Genomic DNA, 18,177 nt, shown 5'->3' with positions numbered 1-18,177 from the left:
GTGCCAGCTGGCTTTGGCCGGCGGGCCACAGTCTGCTGAGCTGTGCTCTAGAGGGCAGACTGCCTCGACCCCACATTCTTGCACCCTAGAGCCAACAGGCTGCAACATCTTCATGACTAAGCCTGGCTCCCTACACATTCCCCTCCTCCTTTCGTGCCAGCCCTTGTGAGGTGACGTGACACAGTCACACTGTCCATGTCACTCCTCACCCTCATCTGAAACAGCTCTCCCCTCACCGCCAGCCACCATGCCGCTGGCTTGCCTCCTACCTGACCTCTCCATAGAGGGTGACCTTGTGAGCAGGCCCCTACACAACACCCTCTCCATTCACAGGAGACTGCTCTTGGCGGGCTCTCCTCTTGTCACGGGCTCTCCATCTGCCTCCCCTGGACCTGGTAACTCTGGGCACCGCCTCCTCCCTTCTCTCTCTGCACACCCAGGCCACTGTGGCTGCTTCTAAAGCTTCAGCCTCCACTTGCACACAAGGACCTCATTCTCCCCCCGGCCCTTCCTTCACCCCTGAACCACAGAGTTCTCGCCACCTGTGATCACCCGTCCGCAGCACAGCTCAAACCAACGCATCTACACAGAACTCACTGGCCTCCCCGGCAGTCTGCCAGTCCCCCCTTGCTTTCTCTAGGCATCAAAGGCATCATCCTCTTCAGGCCACAGCCTGGTGTTCTGTGACCCCACTCTCCTCCTGGACCCAGCACCTCCCCTGAATCCTGTCCGTGGCGCCTCAGAATACCTCTCAATCCTGATCCCCTCTCTCCACCTGCACATCACTGCCTTCAGTCTCCTGAACTCATTTCCAAGCTTCCTGTTTCTCCCTTTGCAGCACATCTTTATTGTCTTCTGTGGCTTTCAGCATGAAATACAAACTCCTCTCCACCGCCAGCATGGCCGTTCCCCCACATGGCCCTGCTGCCTCCATTTCCACACTCATCCCCATCCCTCCCCCTGCAGGAATACTCAACCAGATCATCGGAGCTCCCCGAATTGCCCAGATACACCACATTCCTTCATGCCTCTGTGACTTAAAAAAGGGGGGCATTCCTGATGTTTAGAATTCTTGCCCTTCCTCTGCCTAGCAAAATCTTAGTCATCCAAGACCCAACTGAAATGTTACCCTTGCTGAAAAACCCTTCCCTAACTGAACCTAAATGATCCCACAGCACTTGACAGATAACCATTGTGGTTCATTAAAATATATACTGATTGCCAACTAGACACCAGGCACTGTCATATGTGCTTTCATATACACATAATCTCATTTCCTCTTCAGGCATAATTGCTTCCATCCTCATGGATGAGAAACAGAGTCCAGAAATGGCACCTGCAAAGTCCCCTCCCTCTCCTCCACACCACACTCCCTCCATATGACACATCGTCCTGCCCAAAAGTCCTGCTAATACAATGATCTGCCAATATATCTGCTCCTCCCACTGGCTCTTTTCCTCTTTAGACCCTAACCCAGCACATGACACATACGTGGACCTAAGCTGCAGCTCAGTAACTTCTGAATGAAAGCATGGCTTAGCCATCTGCAGTGTGTCCTTTCAGAATGCCACTTACCTTCCTGTGTCTGTCGGTGTCCCGTGACTTTTCCCTTAGCCAGTCGATGGTGTGGAAGTCCTCATATGTCCCCACGTCAGGGAACGGCTCATCGAGGAAATCCATCAGGTTTCCAGAGCCACTCATCACTCCCGCATTGACCATGCTAATTACACCTGGGCAAGAAAACCAGTCATTAAAGATGTGAGCAGGACACGCCACGGACATGACAGAAGAATAGTCCGTGTACCCTATTTTCTTACATAAGAAAAATTATTTCAGCACAGGCATCTGTGCTGTAATGAAATATATACACAGTCAATTCTCATGATTCGTGGAGGTTATGCTCTATAAAGTCACCTCAAACACTGAATTACTGAATACTACTACTGTTCCCAAGATAATACAGGGTTAGGTTCCTGCAAAATCTTTGGTCACATTTTCATCAAACAATCAAGCTGTACCTTGTTTATGTACTTCTGTTTAAAGACACTCTATTTAATAGATATTGTTTAACATTGACCTCACAGCCAGCAGCATTACCACTCATGCCTGAACGAGGCTTCTCCATAAAACAAGTCACAGCCCTCTCACGCTCAGGAACACCAGACAGCTTCCCAGCACTGCATTGCAGGGCCATTTTAAACAGCAAAATTACCAACAAAAAAAAAAGCACAAAACTGTGAAAAACATGGCACTAAATGGAACACGAAAAGGACCCTTGTTGACAGGAGGAGAGTGGAAGCAGTAAGGCAGAGCATCGCCCTCTCAGACCTCAGCGAGGAACGGGCACTGCTGACACTTTTTGTCGCTCTACACACACACATATCTATGAACAACCTCGAAAGCTCCATGAGTATTGATCTGGGGGCTACACATACATTTTAGCCAGTAGGCAAATTTGCAAATATGGAATCTGCAAATGAAGATCAATTATATACATTCCTAGAAAACCTCACATTCTGCAAAAGCAAGGTGTCCAAATGACAGGGCTGGAGGGGCAAATAGGGTTTAAATGAAAATAATGGTAATCAAACCAATAATTGGTTCCCATGGGAGACAAAGCAGACCACTCAGGCAGGCAGCCTATGTGAATGTCATCATGGATGTTCAAAATGTACTCCAATGGCACAGTGAAAATGCTGGCAAGACTTTAATGAGCTGGTGGGAGCCCAGGCAATCTGCAGATGGCAGGAGCCCTCTGTGTGAATGGGGCCACCCTGGAGCTGGACAAGGGAGGTGGGACAACCTGCCACGAGCCAAGAACCATGAGAAGCTGGTGGCACACTGCCCTGGGCAGGGAGCTCCAGGACAGATGCTCATTTTTAATGTTTTAAAATGCAGTCAAAAGGGCTCCTGCGGCCAGGGCAGTAGCACAGGTGAATGTATCTTCCTTTCCTGTCCAAGATAATAATTCCACTCCCACTATTCCAGCTCCCCTCACCTGGAAAACAATCGTGAGTGAACCAACATCATCTCCCATATTCTCCCACCATCACAGCCTGATCTACAGATTGCACAGGAGCTCATTTCAGCTGCAGAAAATGCTTTGCAGTGGGACCGAGGCTCACCACCAGTTAGCAGAGAAAAGAATACACTCTTACAGAGACAAGAGGTTGGAATATGCACTAAATAAGAATTACTTTGGCAAAGAGCATGGAAATTTGAATTATAGGATGAGGACCACAAAAGTGCTGGAATAGATGGTTAAACATTTGAAGGGTGGTTATAAAAACATTTGAGTACAGGCTTCTCTCATGTATTTATATATCTGGAGGACTCAACCACGACCCAGTGAAACTGCATTTTAATCAAATTGAAGAGTCACTATGGGCAAAGTAGGGTAATCACCTTACAAGCAATAAAGTGGTCACAGTGATTGATTTATTGATCATCAGTGCAACTCGGCTGCTTTAAAACTTTAAAAGTTTGAGATTTGAGCCATGCCAAGTTGAAAACAATACCCCCTGATGAGTGCCCAGGGAAGAATCACATTGCATAAGTCAGTAGCAACCAATGATATTAGGAAGAGAGTAAAATTAGAAAGCAAAGATTTCATTCTCATTTATACACAAACAAAATGAAAATAACCTCTTAATATATGTGGTAAAGAAAATCTCTGATGGGAAAAACAAGACGACAGGCTGTTGACCCTCCAAGAGAGTGCTTGTCAGAAAAACCCAGCCAGCAGATAGATCCGCAGGGACTTGGGCAGTCTATTCAAAAGGAGTTGATGCTACCTAAAATTTAACTACATCTCTAGTCAAACAACTACTTCAGGCAATAATACCTGAAACAAAAAGTCACTGTAGAGAACAATCATATCTTTAAACTTTGACAGAACATGTAGTGGTCCTGAGGAAAATAAACAGGCTCTGATCTGCAGAGCCTCAGAGGACTTCCCTGGGGACTCAGAAGGAGGTGGTGGTGCCTATTGTGAGGTTGGGGTTAAAAGATCATCTAGGGGCCAGGCACGGTGGCTCGCGCCTGTAATCCCAGCACTTTGGGAGGCTGAGGCAGGTGGATCACCTGAGGTCAGGAGTTCAAGACCAGCCTGGCCAACATGGTGAAACCCCATCTCCACTAAAAATACAATAATTAGCCAGGTGTGGTGGCAGGTGCCTGTAGTCCCAGCTACTCAGCAGGCTGAGGCAGGAGAATCACTCGAACCTGGGAGGTGGAGGTTACAGTGAGCCAAGATTGCACCACCGCACTCCAGCATGGGCGACAGAGCAAGACTCCATATCTCAAAGGGAAAAAAAAGAAATCATCTAGGTCCAGCTGACCACAGATTTATGTGTCAGTCCAGCCAAGATCAGCCAACTTTGGCCCAATCCAACCATGCAGCCAACCTGTAGATTTGTGAAAATAGTGAATGGTGGTTGTTTTAAGCCACTGAGTCCTTTGAAGGAGTTGTTAATCAGCAGCATGATAATAATGGGTTACTAGGTAGAATGAACTTGAGCTCTGAAGGAGAGAAAGGAAGACAGGTCAAGTTAGCTGGGGCAATGCAGACCAACTCAGGGGAGGACTGGAGCAGCCATAGATGACAGTACCAATAGTGAGAGGGTGGAGTGGAATTTGCCCCAGTTCAGGCTGGAGGTATCCTGCCTGACAAGAGAACATCTCTCCTACACAACCATTATATGCCTCCAAAGGGACTGTGGAAGGAATGCAGGACACCTATATCTTGTAACCAATGCCTAAAGGCAAGAAAGTGTCAGTGGGTTTGGTCTCCAAGCATGAAGACCCCAAGAAGTCAGGCTCAAGTTCTTCAACAGCAGATCCTGTCCGGTAAAACTCACTTCACTCAGGACTCAACGAAGACAAGCATGTATTAATACAATAGTATTAATGATGTCATTTACAGCTCTGATGTTAAAAGCGACTCTGAATGGGTCAACTCGCCCTCAGAACAGGGATCTTTAACACTCAAAGGAAACCTGAACTTTTTATGGTTGGGTGTTAGCAATAATACAACAGGTTCTAGAAGATGAAAGAAAGCAGGAAATCACCCAGATCAAGATCTAGAAGGACAGATTCTAAGTAGAATCAAGGCTTGGCTGAATATAAAAATGCCACCCTAGGTGAATTATGGTTATCCATGTTTGACCAAAAATGTCAGGCAGAAACCCGTATCTTTGAATGTGCTTTTCTCTTCTACCCTGAACCTTCTCCTCTGCCTTGAAAGCTCCTATTCACATTGCAGAACCCTGTTTTGTTTCACCCTATCCGTGGAACTTGCATTAATTTCCCCAGACATAGTTGGGGCATCCTCTTTAGCCATCCCAAAGGATTCTTTCTTTTCTTTCTTTTCTCTTTTCTTTTCTTTCTTCCTTCTTTCCTTCCTTCCTTCTTTCTTTCTTTTTTTTTTTTCAGGGTCTCACTCTGTCACCCAGGCTAGAGTGCAGTGGCGCAATCACAGCTCAACACAGCCTCAACTTCCCACACTCAAGCCATCCTCCTGCCTCAGCCTCTTGAGTAGATGGGACCACAGATGCATGCCACTACACAGGCTAATTTTTTTTTTATTATTTGTAGAGACAGGGTCTCGCTATGTTGCTCAGGCTGGTCTCAAACTCCTGGGCTCAAACAATCTTCCTACCTCAGCCTCGCAAAATGCTGGGATTACAGGTGTGAGCCAATGCACGCAGCCCATCATATCTTTATTTATCCTAGTATTGGGGTCTCACTGGACTCAGCAAGACCATCCTCACCCAGGGTCTTTCACAAGGTCTTAGTCAGACAGGGGTTGGGGCTGGCATCATCTGAAGGCTTGTTCACTCACACATCTGGTGCCTGGGCCAAGAGACTCAACAGCTGGAGACTAAAACAGCTGGGGTTCCCAGGCCTCTCTCTCTTTCCATGTGGCATCCCCATGTGGTCTCTTCAGCTGTGACTTTGGATGGCAGTATTTCCTTTTATTTATTTATTTATTTTTATTTTTTTTTTTTTTTATTTTATTTTTTTTTGAGACAGAGTTTCACTCTTGTTGCCCAGGCTGGAGTGCAACAGCGTGATCTCGGCTCACCGCAACCTCTGCCTCCCGGGTTCAAGCTACTCTCCTGCCTCAGTCTCCCAAGTAGCTGGATTACAGGCATGCTCCACCCCACCCAGCTAATTTTGTATTTTTAGTAGAGACGGAGTTTTCCATGTTGGTCAGGCTGGTCTCGAACTCCCGACCTCAGGTGATCTGCCCGCGTTGGCATCCCAAAGTGCTAGGATTACAGGCGTGAACCATTGTGCCCGGCCGGGTGGCAGTATTTCTTATCCAGAGGCTCTGGGCCCCAAAGCAAGTGTGTTAAGAGAGAGAGACCATGCAGAAGCAGTATCACCTTGCGTGGCCCAGCCTCAGAAGTCAGGTACCATCCCTTTTGTCACTTGCTCTTCATTGAGGCAGTCACAAAATCCCACCCAGGTTCAAGGGGAGAGGAAGTAGACTCCACCTCTTGATGGGGAAATGGCAAAGTTCTAGATGAGCATTCAGAAATCAGAGGTATTATTGTGGCTACTTTTTAAAAACACACAACCAACCGCCCAATTTACAAAACTTCTTGACAAATACAGAAAAGTATCAAGAAAAAAATAAGGATTACCCGTCATCATGCCCTTGATAACTCCCAGAACCTGTTGGTATGTTTTCTTCGTAGATTTATTTTAAAACAAAATGGCAGTATGAGATACTTGGATCTTCAATATTTTACTTTGTCCCTCTATATTCAGTTGTTCATCACAAGAGAGGCAGCATCACATGCATACTGGTTAAAACACAGACTCCAGAATGGCACTGCGTGGGTTCAGATATCACGTCTGTCACTTACTACCCGTGTGACCTTAAGCAAGTTGCTGGACCTTTCTTACTGTGCCTCAGTCTCCCCCATCTATGAAGTAGGAATTGCAGCACTACCTGCCTCAGGGTGCTGTGAAGAAGACGGAATGAGCTGACATTTGTAAAGCAATTTGTGCCTGGCATGTGGTTAGTGCTTCATAAATGTTTGTTAAAATGAAAATCATGTTTCATGGAAACACCCCTTCCTTACCCCCCTGCATGTCACCTCATTTCTGAAGTTGATCTGCTCACTCCTCTGCTGTCTGTAGCTGATAGAGGGGACCCGATGGACTCCAGTTCTGCTCAGGGAGATTGTGGTGGTCCAACTGAGTTTCTGCGGAACCTTCTGTGGGCTTCCACTTACCAAGAATCAGTGAGGCCATTAAAACATGAATCTATGTCTGACATTTGAAATACCTTTTCCTAAAACCTCCTCAAAGCATTTATTTTGAGGAGACTGTTTAGACTGTTTTCTTTCAAATCTGAAATACCTCTATTAAAAGTGGCAAGACCACTAACCAAGAGACTTGTATGACTCCCAAGTCTGGGTGTGTGACCACAGTTGACCCTCACTGCCCCTCTCTTGAAAGCCAGGACCCTGGGATGCTCCCTCCCCTGCCCCTTCACCCCAGTACGTGGCACAGGGAATGAAAACTTAGCACCAGCCCCTTTCACCCTCGCAGGGACAAGCAAATATTTTGTCATTAATTAAAACTCTTTGTCTCTGCCACAGATAATGTTCAGGCCTGGGACTTTACAGAAAGTTCAGAGCTATCTTCACTGCCAGCTGTGATTATCTGTCATTACAGAGCAGAAAATCCTAAGAAATACACTCTTCAGTGTCAGCAAAATGAAAACTTTGAGATCCTCTGGGTGGTCATCTCACACCCTCAAAAGGGTTCCTCTCAAAAGTTATCACAATATTTGCAACCATTATGGCCCTTAACACCTAGAAGTGGGGACCAAGAAGTTCAATTCAGAAGAGATTAAGAACTATATATAAAAAGCAACCTACAGGTAAGCAGTGAAGTCTTTTTTAATTTGTTTTGTTTTGTTTTTGTTGTTTTTTGTTTGTGTGTTTGTTCTTTACTGCTCCATTTCTTTGGCTGTGAAGCAATGAAGTCTTGGAGGAAAAAGCAAGGAGCGGAGAGCCCAGGCTCAGCTATGAAAATGGGCCCCAGTGGCTACTAAAAAGATTCCCATTCCTCTCCCATCAGACCAAAGGAAAACAGACATCATGAAAATGGGGGTGAAGTCAGGTATAATCACAGGAAAAGTCCAGGAAGCAAGTTATCTAGGATATTTTCATTTACCCTGTTTTTCTGAGAACTGCAGTTTTAGTAAACAAAAGTAGTAAAATTAACATGCCCATGGTAGCTACATTCTAGAAACTGCTCTGTGCTACTCAACTGGCTTGGATCTAGGGGAAGGGTCTGGATTACCTGGAGGAAGTCAGGCATTCCCCCTGTCTGTCAACTTTCAAGATATCTGCATTGGGAGGAGTAGCAGGAAGAATGGACGAGGTACCTGTCACCTTGAGACCTTTTCCTTCTGACGTATACAGATACACACAGGTCTGTAGCAGCAATCTCTTACAGCATTTTTTTTTTCTTACAGCATTTTTAAAGAGGTAATTCACATACCATAAAATGTACTCTTTTAAAGTGTACAATTCAGTGGTTTTCAGGAAATTCACAAGGCTATCCAGTCATCACCACTATCCAATTCCAGAACATTTTCATCCCCCTAAAAGTGACCCCCTACCCATTAGCAATCACTTCCTTCTCCCAGCCTAGGTAGCCACTAATGTACTTTCCATCCTATGGGTCTGCCTATTCTGGACACTTCATATAAGTGGAATCATGCAGTATGTAGCCTCTTGCATCTGGCTTCTTCCACCAAGCATAATGCTTTCAAGGTTCATCCAGGCCGTGGTGCATATCAGTGCTTCACCCCTTTTTATTTATTGCTGAATAAGATTCCATTGTGTGGCTGTATCACATTTTGTTTATCCACTCATCAGCTGATGGCCATTTGGGTTGTTTCTACTTTTGGGCTATTATGAATAAGGCTGTTAGGAACATCTGTGTACAAGTCTTTGCATGGACATATGTTTTCATTTCCCTTGGGTATATGCCCAGGAGTAGATTGCTGGGTCAGATGGGAACTCTGTTTAACCTTCTGAGGAGCTGCCAGACTGAAATCACTTTTCTTGAGTAAGCTTTTTATTGAAGTAAACAACTATTCGTAAAATGCAAAAATCATAAATGAACAACTCCACACATTTTCACAAAGGGAACTCACCCATGTATGGAGTGCTCAGATCAAGGGACGAAACATGACCAGCCCCTAGACACCACTTCAAGCCCCCGCTAGTCCCTAACCCACCCCTAAGGGTAACCACTATCCTGACCCTCACACTATAGATTACTGTTGCCTGCTTCTGAACTTTAAAGAAATGAAATCTTTTTTCCAGCTTCTTTCATTCTCTATTATGTTGCAAGATCTACCCATGTTATTCAGTGTAACTATCTGTTCATTCTCTTCGCCCTGTAACAGGGGCCACCAAACTTTTTCTGTTAAGGGCCAGAGAGTAAATATTTGAAGCTTTCGGGGCCATATAGTCTCTGTCGAGACTACTCACCTCCACCGTTGTCATTGGAAAGCAGCCAGAGACCATAGACACATTAATGCCTGGTGCTATGTTTCAATAAAACTTTATTCACAGACACTGAAATATGAATTCTAGATCATCTTCGTGTGTTGCAAAATATTATTTTTTTGGCTTTTTCTCAACCATATAAAAATGCAAAAACCATTCTTAGCTCATAAGCTGTTTGAAAGCAGGCGGTGAGCTGGAGTTGGCCCACAGGATCACGAACTTGGCCTACTCCTGTTCCACAGTATTTGACTGAGGAATCAGCCCCAGTGTAGTTATCCATTCTACTGCGGCTGACACCTGGCTGATTTCCCATTTGGAGCCATTACACTTCGTGCTGCCATCAGTATTTACACCGCCCAAAAAACACTGTAGTTGAAGCCCTTCCACCTGTTCCCTCTGTCCTCTGCCCGGCAGTGGCCAGGTGCCACAGAACCTGCCAATGTTTATGCCAGTATTCCCCTCCCAAATCAGACCATATCAGATTATTTGCCAACTTGCTCTATTACCTAATCCCCAGATGACTTGGACAGATGGAACGGAAAGTCATAACTCAGATTAAAAGATTAAAAGTCTCCAACCAGCAAGGAAGGCCACCCTAGAGGCGAGTCCCGGCAGGGTCCCCTGCCAGCGTGGGCAGGGTAGAAACTGCTACTAAAACCACCTCTGGCTCCCATGAGCCTCTCCCACAAGCTGTTCCTGCCCCATGGTCCTTCCTGTTTCCTCATAGTAACTTAACTGATAGGGGTTTGCAAATCTTTCCCAGAAAGGGCCAGACGGGAAATCTTTTCAGCTTTGCGGGCCATATAGTCTCCATTGCGATTACTGGACTGTGCCATTGTAGAGCAGAGCAGCCACAGACAATATGGAAATGAAGGGATGTGGCTGCCTGCCGATAACGCTTTATTTACAAAAACAGGAACGGGCTGGATCTGGCCTGCAGGCTGTACTTTGCCGGCCCCTGCTTTACACCATGGGTATTTATTGGGCATCTGCTACCTGCCAGGCCGCTGTCTGAGTCACCAGAGTTACCAGCACATTTGCGGCCCTCACCTCCCAACAAAATCCAGCAAACAAATCATTGTGACCCATGGGGACAAGTATAATATAAAGACAAGTGTCCACAGTCATTCCCCTTAGGATTATTTAAGGGAAGGAATGAGTTTCCAGAAACCCAACAATGCAACTAAAGGATGTCACTGTCAACATCTCAACCTTAAAGCTTTGGGAAAATAAAAATGAGTTCCTATTACACACACACACACGCACACGCACACACGGGCGGGGGGGCAGGGAGAGAGAGAGAGGGGTTTCTGTGAGATCCTACAATCAGAAAAGTTTCTCCAAGTAATTAGTGATCTGAACGCTTCAAGATTCCAGGTGCCTTGGCTCATGAATAAAAATATGATCATACCATAGCACTAACAAAGTGTTCAAGATCATCACAGTTACCTGTAGTGTTCACATGACACCATGAAAAGCATAGGACACAATAGAAATTCTAGAACACACAGCCAGAGGAGAGGGCCCAAGAACATCAAGTTCAGAGACAGGCCATGGTCAGATGGCAGCTAAAAATAAACATCTCGAAATCTTCATTTCTTATAGATTTTCCAGGAGCCCCAAGGACTCATCATGAGCAGCCTTTACCGAGTTGCTTTTCTTCCAACCTTGTGGATTATGAGAGGTGCTGGGCTCAGTGGCTGCTGGCTGCTGGCTGCCAGCTCCTTGGTGCTGGGGGCCCCTAGTCTCACAGGGGATTTCACTGCAGCCCAAGACGACTGCTAGCTCAGCTCCTGCTGGTCAAACAAGCCTGTGTAAGGAATGTTTCCCCCTTTTTCCATCTCCTCCAACCTGTAACTCCTACCTCGTCAGAAAAAGAAGGCAGTACAACTCTCCCAAGCCTACCAGGCCTCACCTGCCATCCTCCCCGTGGCCTTCAGACCCTTAGCTGGAGCTCCTACCCAGGTCACAGCAACCTCCTAACTGCCTAGCCCACCGCTCCAGCTCTGCCCAAGTAATGCCAAGGTAATTCCCTCTCTGACCCATAGCCGTTCCTCTGTCACCTTCAGTGGCTTCTCATCTACCTACCCTTTGAGTCAACCACTTCCCAAGGTATGCTTGCAATGAGTAACTCTTAAACACAGAATACAGAGCAAAAGAATCCAGATGCATCCAAATACGCTGTGTGATCCCATTTACATCATGTTCAAAAACGGGCAGAAGTAAATTACAAAGCTCAGGAACCAGAATTCATTGGTAAATCTACAAAGAAAAGTAGAAATGTAAACATAATAGAAGTCAGGAGAGTATTTTGAGGGGCAGGGAGGAGAGGGGACTGGGCAGGGGACAAAAGATGACAGCAACAACAGTCTTTCCTGACTTGAGCAGAGGCATGATGACACGGTGTTCCTTTTACAATTTGTTCAGCTATATGGCAGTGTAGGGCAGCCTGGAGGGTAGGAAGAACTCAAGGGGGTGACAGAAAGGAAGGGCTGACAGCAGGGCACAGGGTGGGGGGAATTAGGGAGCAACTGGGCTCCGTAGGTTGCCATGGGTGTCACCAGCCCTGCTGAGCTGCAGTCTGCTCACCTGTAAAATGGGCTAACAAGACCACCCTCCTAGGATGGTCCTGAAGATTGTTTATAAAATGCCTGCCCTGGAACGGGCCCAGCTGTTCGTTGTCACACAACAGATATTTGCTAAATGAGCTTGTTATTGGGTGAAAGCTCAGCGGAGGACTTGGGTCCGTAAAGGGGTGCTAGAGTGGTCCAAAGTAGCCATTTGTGCCTCCCTCAGAACTCTCCCAGTCTTCTTCAACTGCTAACAAAGCTGGCCCCTGGCCCCGGGTGTGGCACACAACCCAATCTGGCCAATGACAATGCTCCAACTACCAGGCACAATGACTGGCTATGGGGATGAGCATGGGATCCACGCAGGGCCGCACAAATGGACGAGGAGAAGAAAGGAAGTCTCTCTTTCCAGGGCAGTGGCTAACTTGGAGCCACCAACCCTACCAAGGGTCTATGGTGGGAGGGAATGAGGCCAAAGGCAGACACCAAAGTGTCCCCTGGAGACCATTCCTCCCCCAGGGAACGCTTGACAATGCCTGGAGACATTCTTGGTTGTCACCTCTGGGGAGGGGGATTGCTATGGCATGAAGTGGGTAGAGGCTAGAGATGCTGCCCAACGTCCTAAATGCACAGGACAGTCCCCACAGAGAAGAATGATCTAGCCCCAAATGACCACAGTGGCAGATTGAGACAGCTAGAGAACAAACAAGCCAGAGACCCAGACAGACGCCTTCCAGTTCCTGAGCTCAGGCTCCCTACATTCCAGCAGATTCCCTGGGTTTCTTTCCCAGCTTACGTCACCTAGACCAGCGCTTCTCATATGACAATGCACATGCGCATCCCCTGGGCTTCTGGTTAAACTGCAGGTGCTGATTCAGCAGGTCTGGGGCAAGGCTGAGGCTCAAAATTCTCACAAGCTCCCACCCCCGCAGAGGCACTTTGGAGAATGGCGAGTAGGTAACAAAGAAAGAAAAGCTGGGAGGCCGAGACGGGCGGATCACGAGGTCAGGAGATCGAGACCATCCTGGCTAATATGGTGAAACCCTGTCTCTACTAAAAATACAAAAAACTAGCCGGGCGAGGTGGTGGGCGCCTGTAGTCCCAGCTACTCGGGAGGCTGAGGCAGGAGAATGGCGTAAACCCGGGAGGCGGAGCTTGCAGTGAGCTGAGATCCGGCCACTGCACTCCAGCCTGGGCGACAAAGCGAGACTCCGTCTCAAAAAAAAAAAAAAAGAAAGAAAAGCGACTGGGCTGACTTCAGAAATCGGGGAGCCAGGAGCAGAGGACTGAGAAAGAGCCACAGAGGGAGGAGATTAAGCAGTCACGTGCCTGGGAGGCTGGGGAAGGAGAATTCCAGAAAGGTACTGCCATGGAGCCCCATGATTCCCAGCCCAGGGTGCGCAGCCAAACCACGTGGGAGCATTCAGAAAGCCCAAAGAGCAGCACCCGCCCAGAGTCATTAAACCGGGGTCCCCGGGGCAGAGCCCAGGCATCAGCATTTTTAAAAGCTCCCCAGGTGCTGCCAATGTGCGGCCTCAGATGAGATCTGACTCCGGCCTGGATGAGCCACGCATCCCTTAGGGTCTTATTAAACGGCAGATTCTGATCCTGGAGAGCTGGGGTGTGGCCCAAGACTACATTTGAGACTCCGAATTTCTAAGGCACTCCCAAGCGATGCCTGAGACCACCACATGAGGCTCTAGGAAGATTGGTTTCATCTGGCGGCTGGCAGGGTCTTGGAGATGTCTGAGAAGGGAGGGGAAGAGGGCAGTCTTGCAGTTAGTTGCCTTTGAAGAATGTCGCCAGGCTGCAAGGCCTGCATTACCGTGATCATCATCAGACTTTGTGTCATTTCACTCCTTCCTGCTCCAGCTTCAAAGCTTCCCCACAAGTGCCTCCTCCGGGGGCGGCCAGGCCAGCCAGTCTCCTGCTCCTCAAATAATATAAACATGCTTAAGAAATGCAATCCAATGCAAATTAATAGCCACCTTCAAATTATACAACAGAGCACTGTTCTCTTAATTTACTTGTGTGGAAGGACGGAAAAAAATGTTCTGGCATGAATGTTTGAGGCTATAGCAAACATTTGTTTATCTGCCTATTCACGCTGCTCAGAACTGAAAGATTAGAAATGGAAGTTTAAAATACAGCAAATGTATCAGGATTTTCTGCCCCGACAATGCTCACATACACACACACACACGCACACACGCTCTCTCTCTCTCTCTCTCTCACACACACACACACACACACACACACACACACACTTTCCCATTCCTCCAATGAGCAGACACAGGAAGGAGACATCTACCTAAGGAGGTTAGAGGGAAGCCTTGACCTCTTCATTCAGTTACAATACTGCCACACGACCCCAGGCACATGAACTACCCTATACACATGGCTCTGTTGTCCCCATCCAATTTCTAGAATAACTACTATATCTGATGCTGCCAGCGCCCCACTCATATCACTCAAAACCTTCCAGTAAGCTCTAGCTAATTTCTAACCATATCGCTTAGTCTGAGGTCACTGTCATTGTTTTGAGACGCACAGAAGGTGGCTCTGCTCACATGGCATGCCTGAAGTGCATCATTGGGAATAGGTATTAATCGATGACTCTCAAGAACTGACTCTCGAGGGAAAAGGCTTGCGGGGCAAAGTCTGGAGAAAACCAGACATCTTCAAATGTTCCACTCCCTTGTCCCTTAAATGAGATTATTTCAAGGAATGTGCTTTGTACCTGTGCAGAAAACACGTAATATAGCAGACCTGAGACTGCTTTCCTTAGGAAGTCCTGTTTGCAAGGATGGCCCTTGGTTGGCATCTGGGAATTTGTATTTTGGGAGGGTTCCCACCATTCCCAGAGCTGGTAAGAGTGGCTCACTGTGCCTAAACTCTTTGTCCAAATACTGTGATCTATGCTGAATGCCTGCTTTCTCTCTGGGAGTCTGGAATTTTGATGTGTGCTAGGCAGAGGATGCCTATTTGAGCAGCCCCCAATAAAAATCCCAGGCGCTGAGTCTCTAAGGAGCTTCCCTGGTGGACATTTCACACATGTTGTCTCAACTCACGATGGGCAGGAGTAGGCATGTTCTGTGTGACTCCACTGAGAGAGGACTCTTGGAGACACGTGCCTGCTTTTCTCCAGACTTCGCCCCATAAGCCTTTTTCCCTTTGTGGATTTTTCTCTGTGTTCTCTCGCTGTACTAAATCATAGCCATGCATATGACATGTGTCAAGCTTTATCAGCCCTCCTAGGAAATCACCAGACCACCCAGTGGTGATCTTGGGGGCCCATGACACAGCGAGCACCATTTCCTAGTTTCCAAGTGTGGAATTAAGCTCCAGTCACCCATTGGGTGACATTAACAGCCCAGCCCTAATGGCTGCCTTCCTTTCTTAGTCTCATTTCCCCACTCCCCTCCCAAGTCAGCTTGTACCAGAAACCTCATTTCAGGTTCCACTTCTGCAAGGACCCAAACGAAAGCAGCATCACATGGCATTTTATATTTCTTCAGCCAGTTATGCCCTTGGCTGTGTAAACCCATGTGAGTGATCTTTACCCCTCCTACACAAATGGGCAAAACCTAGGGCTAGGCAAAGAGTTATTAGAAATAACATCAAAAACTCAATCCATAAAAGAAACAAAAGTGGTAAGCTGTACTAGTTAGGCAAAATAAAACTTTCCCTTCATTTAAGAATTCAGAGCTGGGTACGGTGGCTCATGCCTGTAACCCCAGCACTTTGGGAGGCTGAGGTGGGTGGATCACCTGAAGTCAGGAGTTCGAGACCAGCCTGGCCAACATGGTAAAACCCCTGTCTCTACTAAAAATACAAAAACTAGCCAGTCATGGTGGCAGGCACCTGTAATCCCAGCAGCTACTCCGGAGGCTGAGGCAAGAGAATCTCTTGAACCCAGGAGGCAGAGGTTGCAGTGAGCCGAGATTGCGCCACTGCACTCCAGCCTGGGTGACACAGTGAAACTCTGTCTCAAAAAAAAAAAAAGTTTCAGAAAAACTCCCTAATATACTTTACTGATTGCCGACAAAGATCAGTCCCCTAACAAAAGGGTCCAAGCTGTGCTGAGGCTTCTGGCAATTAGGGGACAACATGAGCACTAAAATGGCCTGTCCTAGGCTTCCTGACAGAACCCTGGTGGCTTATCACTGTCTAAACCAGTGGTTCTCCAGCTTGAACGTGCATCAGCATTACCAGGAGGGCTGGGGAAACCCAGGCTGTCAGGTCCCATTCTCAGAGTTTCAGATCCAGCAAGGCTTGGATGGGGCTGGGGAATCTGCATTTCTAACAAGCTCCCAAGGGAGGCTGCTGCAGCTGATCCAGGGGCTGCACATTAAGAGCCACTGGCCTAGTATAACCTTTTGTTCCCTTCCTATTTTCCACTCATTTCATGACCTGCATCCTTGCCGTTGTGTTTTAATCACTAAAATTTTTAATATTGTTTATACTATTAATATTTTTAACATCAATCTTACTTAGAAACTGCATTTTGTTCAAATGATTATTTACAAACATGTTTCCTCCCTTATTAGGCTGTGAGCTCCTTGAGGGCAAAGGCCTGTGTTACTCATCTCTGTTTACTATCTGGACCTGCATAAAATGAAGTATTTGCGATATAGAAATAGTGTCCACTAAGCCACAAAAAGCTTAGCCAGGCGCACATACTACCTCTATTCTACAAGGAGTGTTATTAATACTATATCCATCAATAGATGTAAAACTCTATCAAGTAGTCAGCTATTGAATGCTTTGGACATCACTGCATAGACATGCTCAAGAATCAAGATAAGAGGCCGGGCGTGGTGGCTTATGCCTGTAATCCCAGCACTTTGGGAGGCCGAGGCAGGTGGACCACCTGAGGTCAGGAGTTCAAGACCAGCCTGGCCAACATGGTGAAACCCCATCTCTACTAAAAATACAAAACTAGCCAGGCGTGGTGGTGCACGCCTGTAATCCCAGCTACTTAGGAGGCTGAGGCAGGAGAATCGCTTGAACCCAGGAGGCGGAGCTTGCAGTGAGCCAAGATAACACCACTGCACTCCAGCCTGGGCAACAGAGCAAGACTCCATCTCAAAAAAAGAAAAAAAAAGAATCAAGGTAAGAAAGATGTTTTATCTGTACATGTACAGAGAACAAAAGGCTATGTAGGCCAGCCTGAAGTCACTACCATGTCAAACGTGAGTGGTTTTGAAACACCCACCGTCACCCACCAGTTTTATAATTTGTAGCAAAATTAAAAATTTTAAAAAAGAAAAACAGAAAATATTTTTTAAAAACACATAATAACAATTTGTAGCAATGCCTGTCTGAAGGGCATACCTTGCCTTTCCTTACTGTTTCTCTCTTTTTTTTTTTTTTTTTTCTGAATTCATCTTGTTTCCCTTGTTACTTTTCATTCATGAAAAAAGTTGGGCTGACAAAAACAGGCGCCCTCCTGATATCCAGCCACAGGCATTGAACACAGAATCAATGGAGCCTGAGGGAATGGACTCTGGACCCATAACAGAGGCTAAAAGCACTACAAGCTGACGATTTCTTATCAACCCAACAAGACAAACCCTTCACTGTTTTTATCCAATTGGAGGAGGTGAGAGCTTGAGAGGGAAACTGGCTTAAAAATCCCTTTAAGGTCTCTCAAGAAGTTTCTCTGAAATAAATGTAGATACACTGACCAGAACATTCAATATAGGAAATCTTGTTTATACAAAGATTTAAGCTATTAGACTATATAATCCCATAGATAGAAGAAGCTCAACAAACCCCAAGCACACACACAAAAAAGAAAACTACACTAAGGCATATCATAATTGAATTGTTAAACAAGTGAAAAAGAGGATCTCTTAAAAGCAGTGAGAGAAAAGAGACACTTTACATACAAAGAAAGCTATTAGGCTATATAGGGCTATGAGGAGGAAAGAGGTACCACTCTATCCCATAATAAGAATGAAGCTCACAAGCCTAATGTCAAGTAAAAGAAAGACACAAAGAAAAGCAGACACAAAGGGATCCGTGATTCCATCCCTATAAAGTTCCAGACAAGCAGA

At 46.5% G+C, this 18,177-nt stretch overlaps 1 protein-coding gene across 1 annotated transcript in view; it reads right to left on the bottom strand.

The window, feature by feature from the left end:
• The window catches only part of CLCN4 (chloride voltage-gated channel 4), a 79,036-nt gene that overhangs the window by 50,606 nt on the left and 10,253 nt on the right, over positions 1 to 18,177 (bottom strand). Inside the window, exon 2 of the mRNA XM_028842115.2 lies at positions 1,576 to 1,730. Coding sequence (XP_028697948.1) covers positions 1,576 to 1,719 — 144 coding nt within the window. The 5' untranslated portion in view covers positions 1,720 to 1,730. The remainder of the gene's footprint in view (positions 1 to 1,575; positions 1,731 to 18,177) is intronic.

Source organism: Macaca mulatta, chromosome X (genome assembly GCF_049350105.2).
Source record: "Macaca mulatta isolate MMU2019108-1 chromosome X, T2T-MMU8v2.0, whole genome shotgun sequence".
NCBI lineage: Eukaryota > Metazoa > Chordata > Mammalia > Primates > Cercopithecidae > Macaca > Macaca mulatta.
The sequence above is the reverse complement of the archived record's forward strand: the minus strand, read 5'-3'. Positions and strand labels throughout refer to the sequence as shown.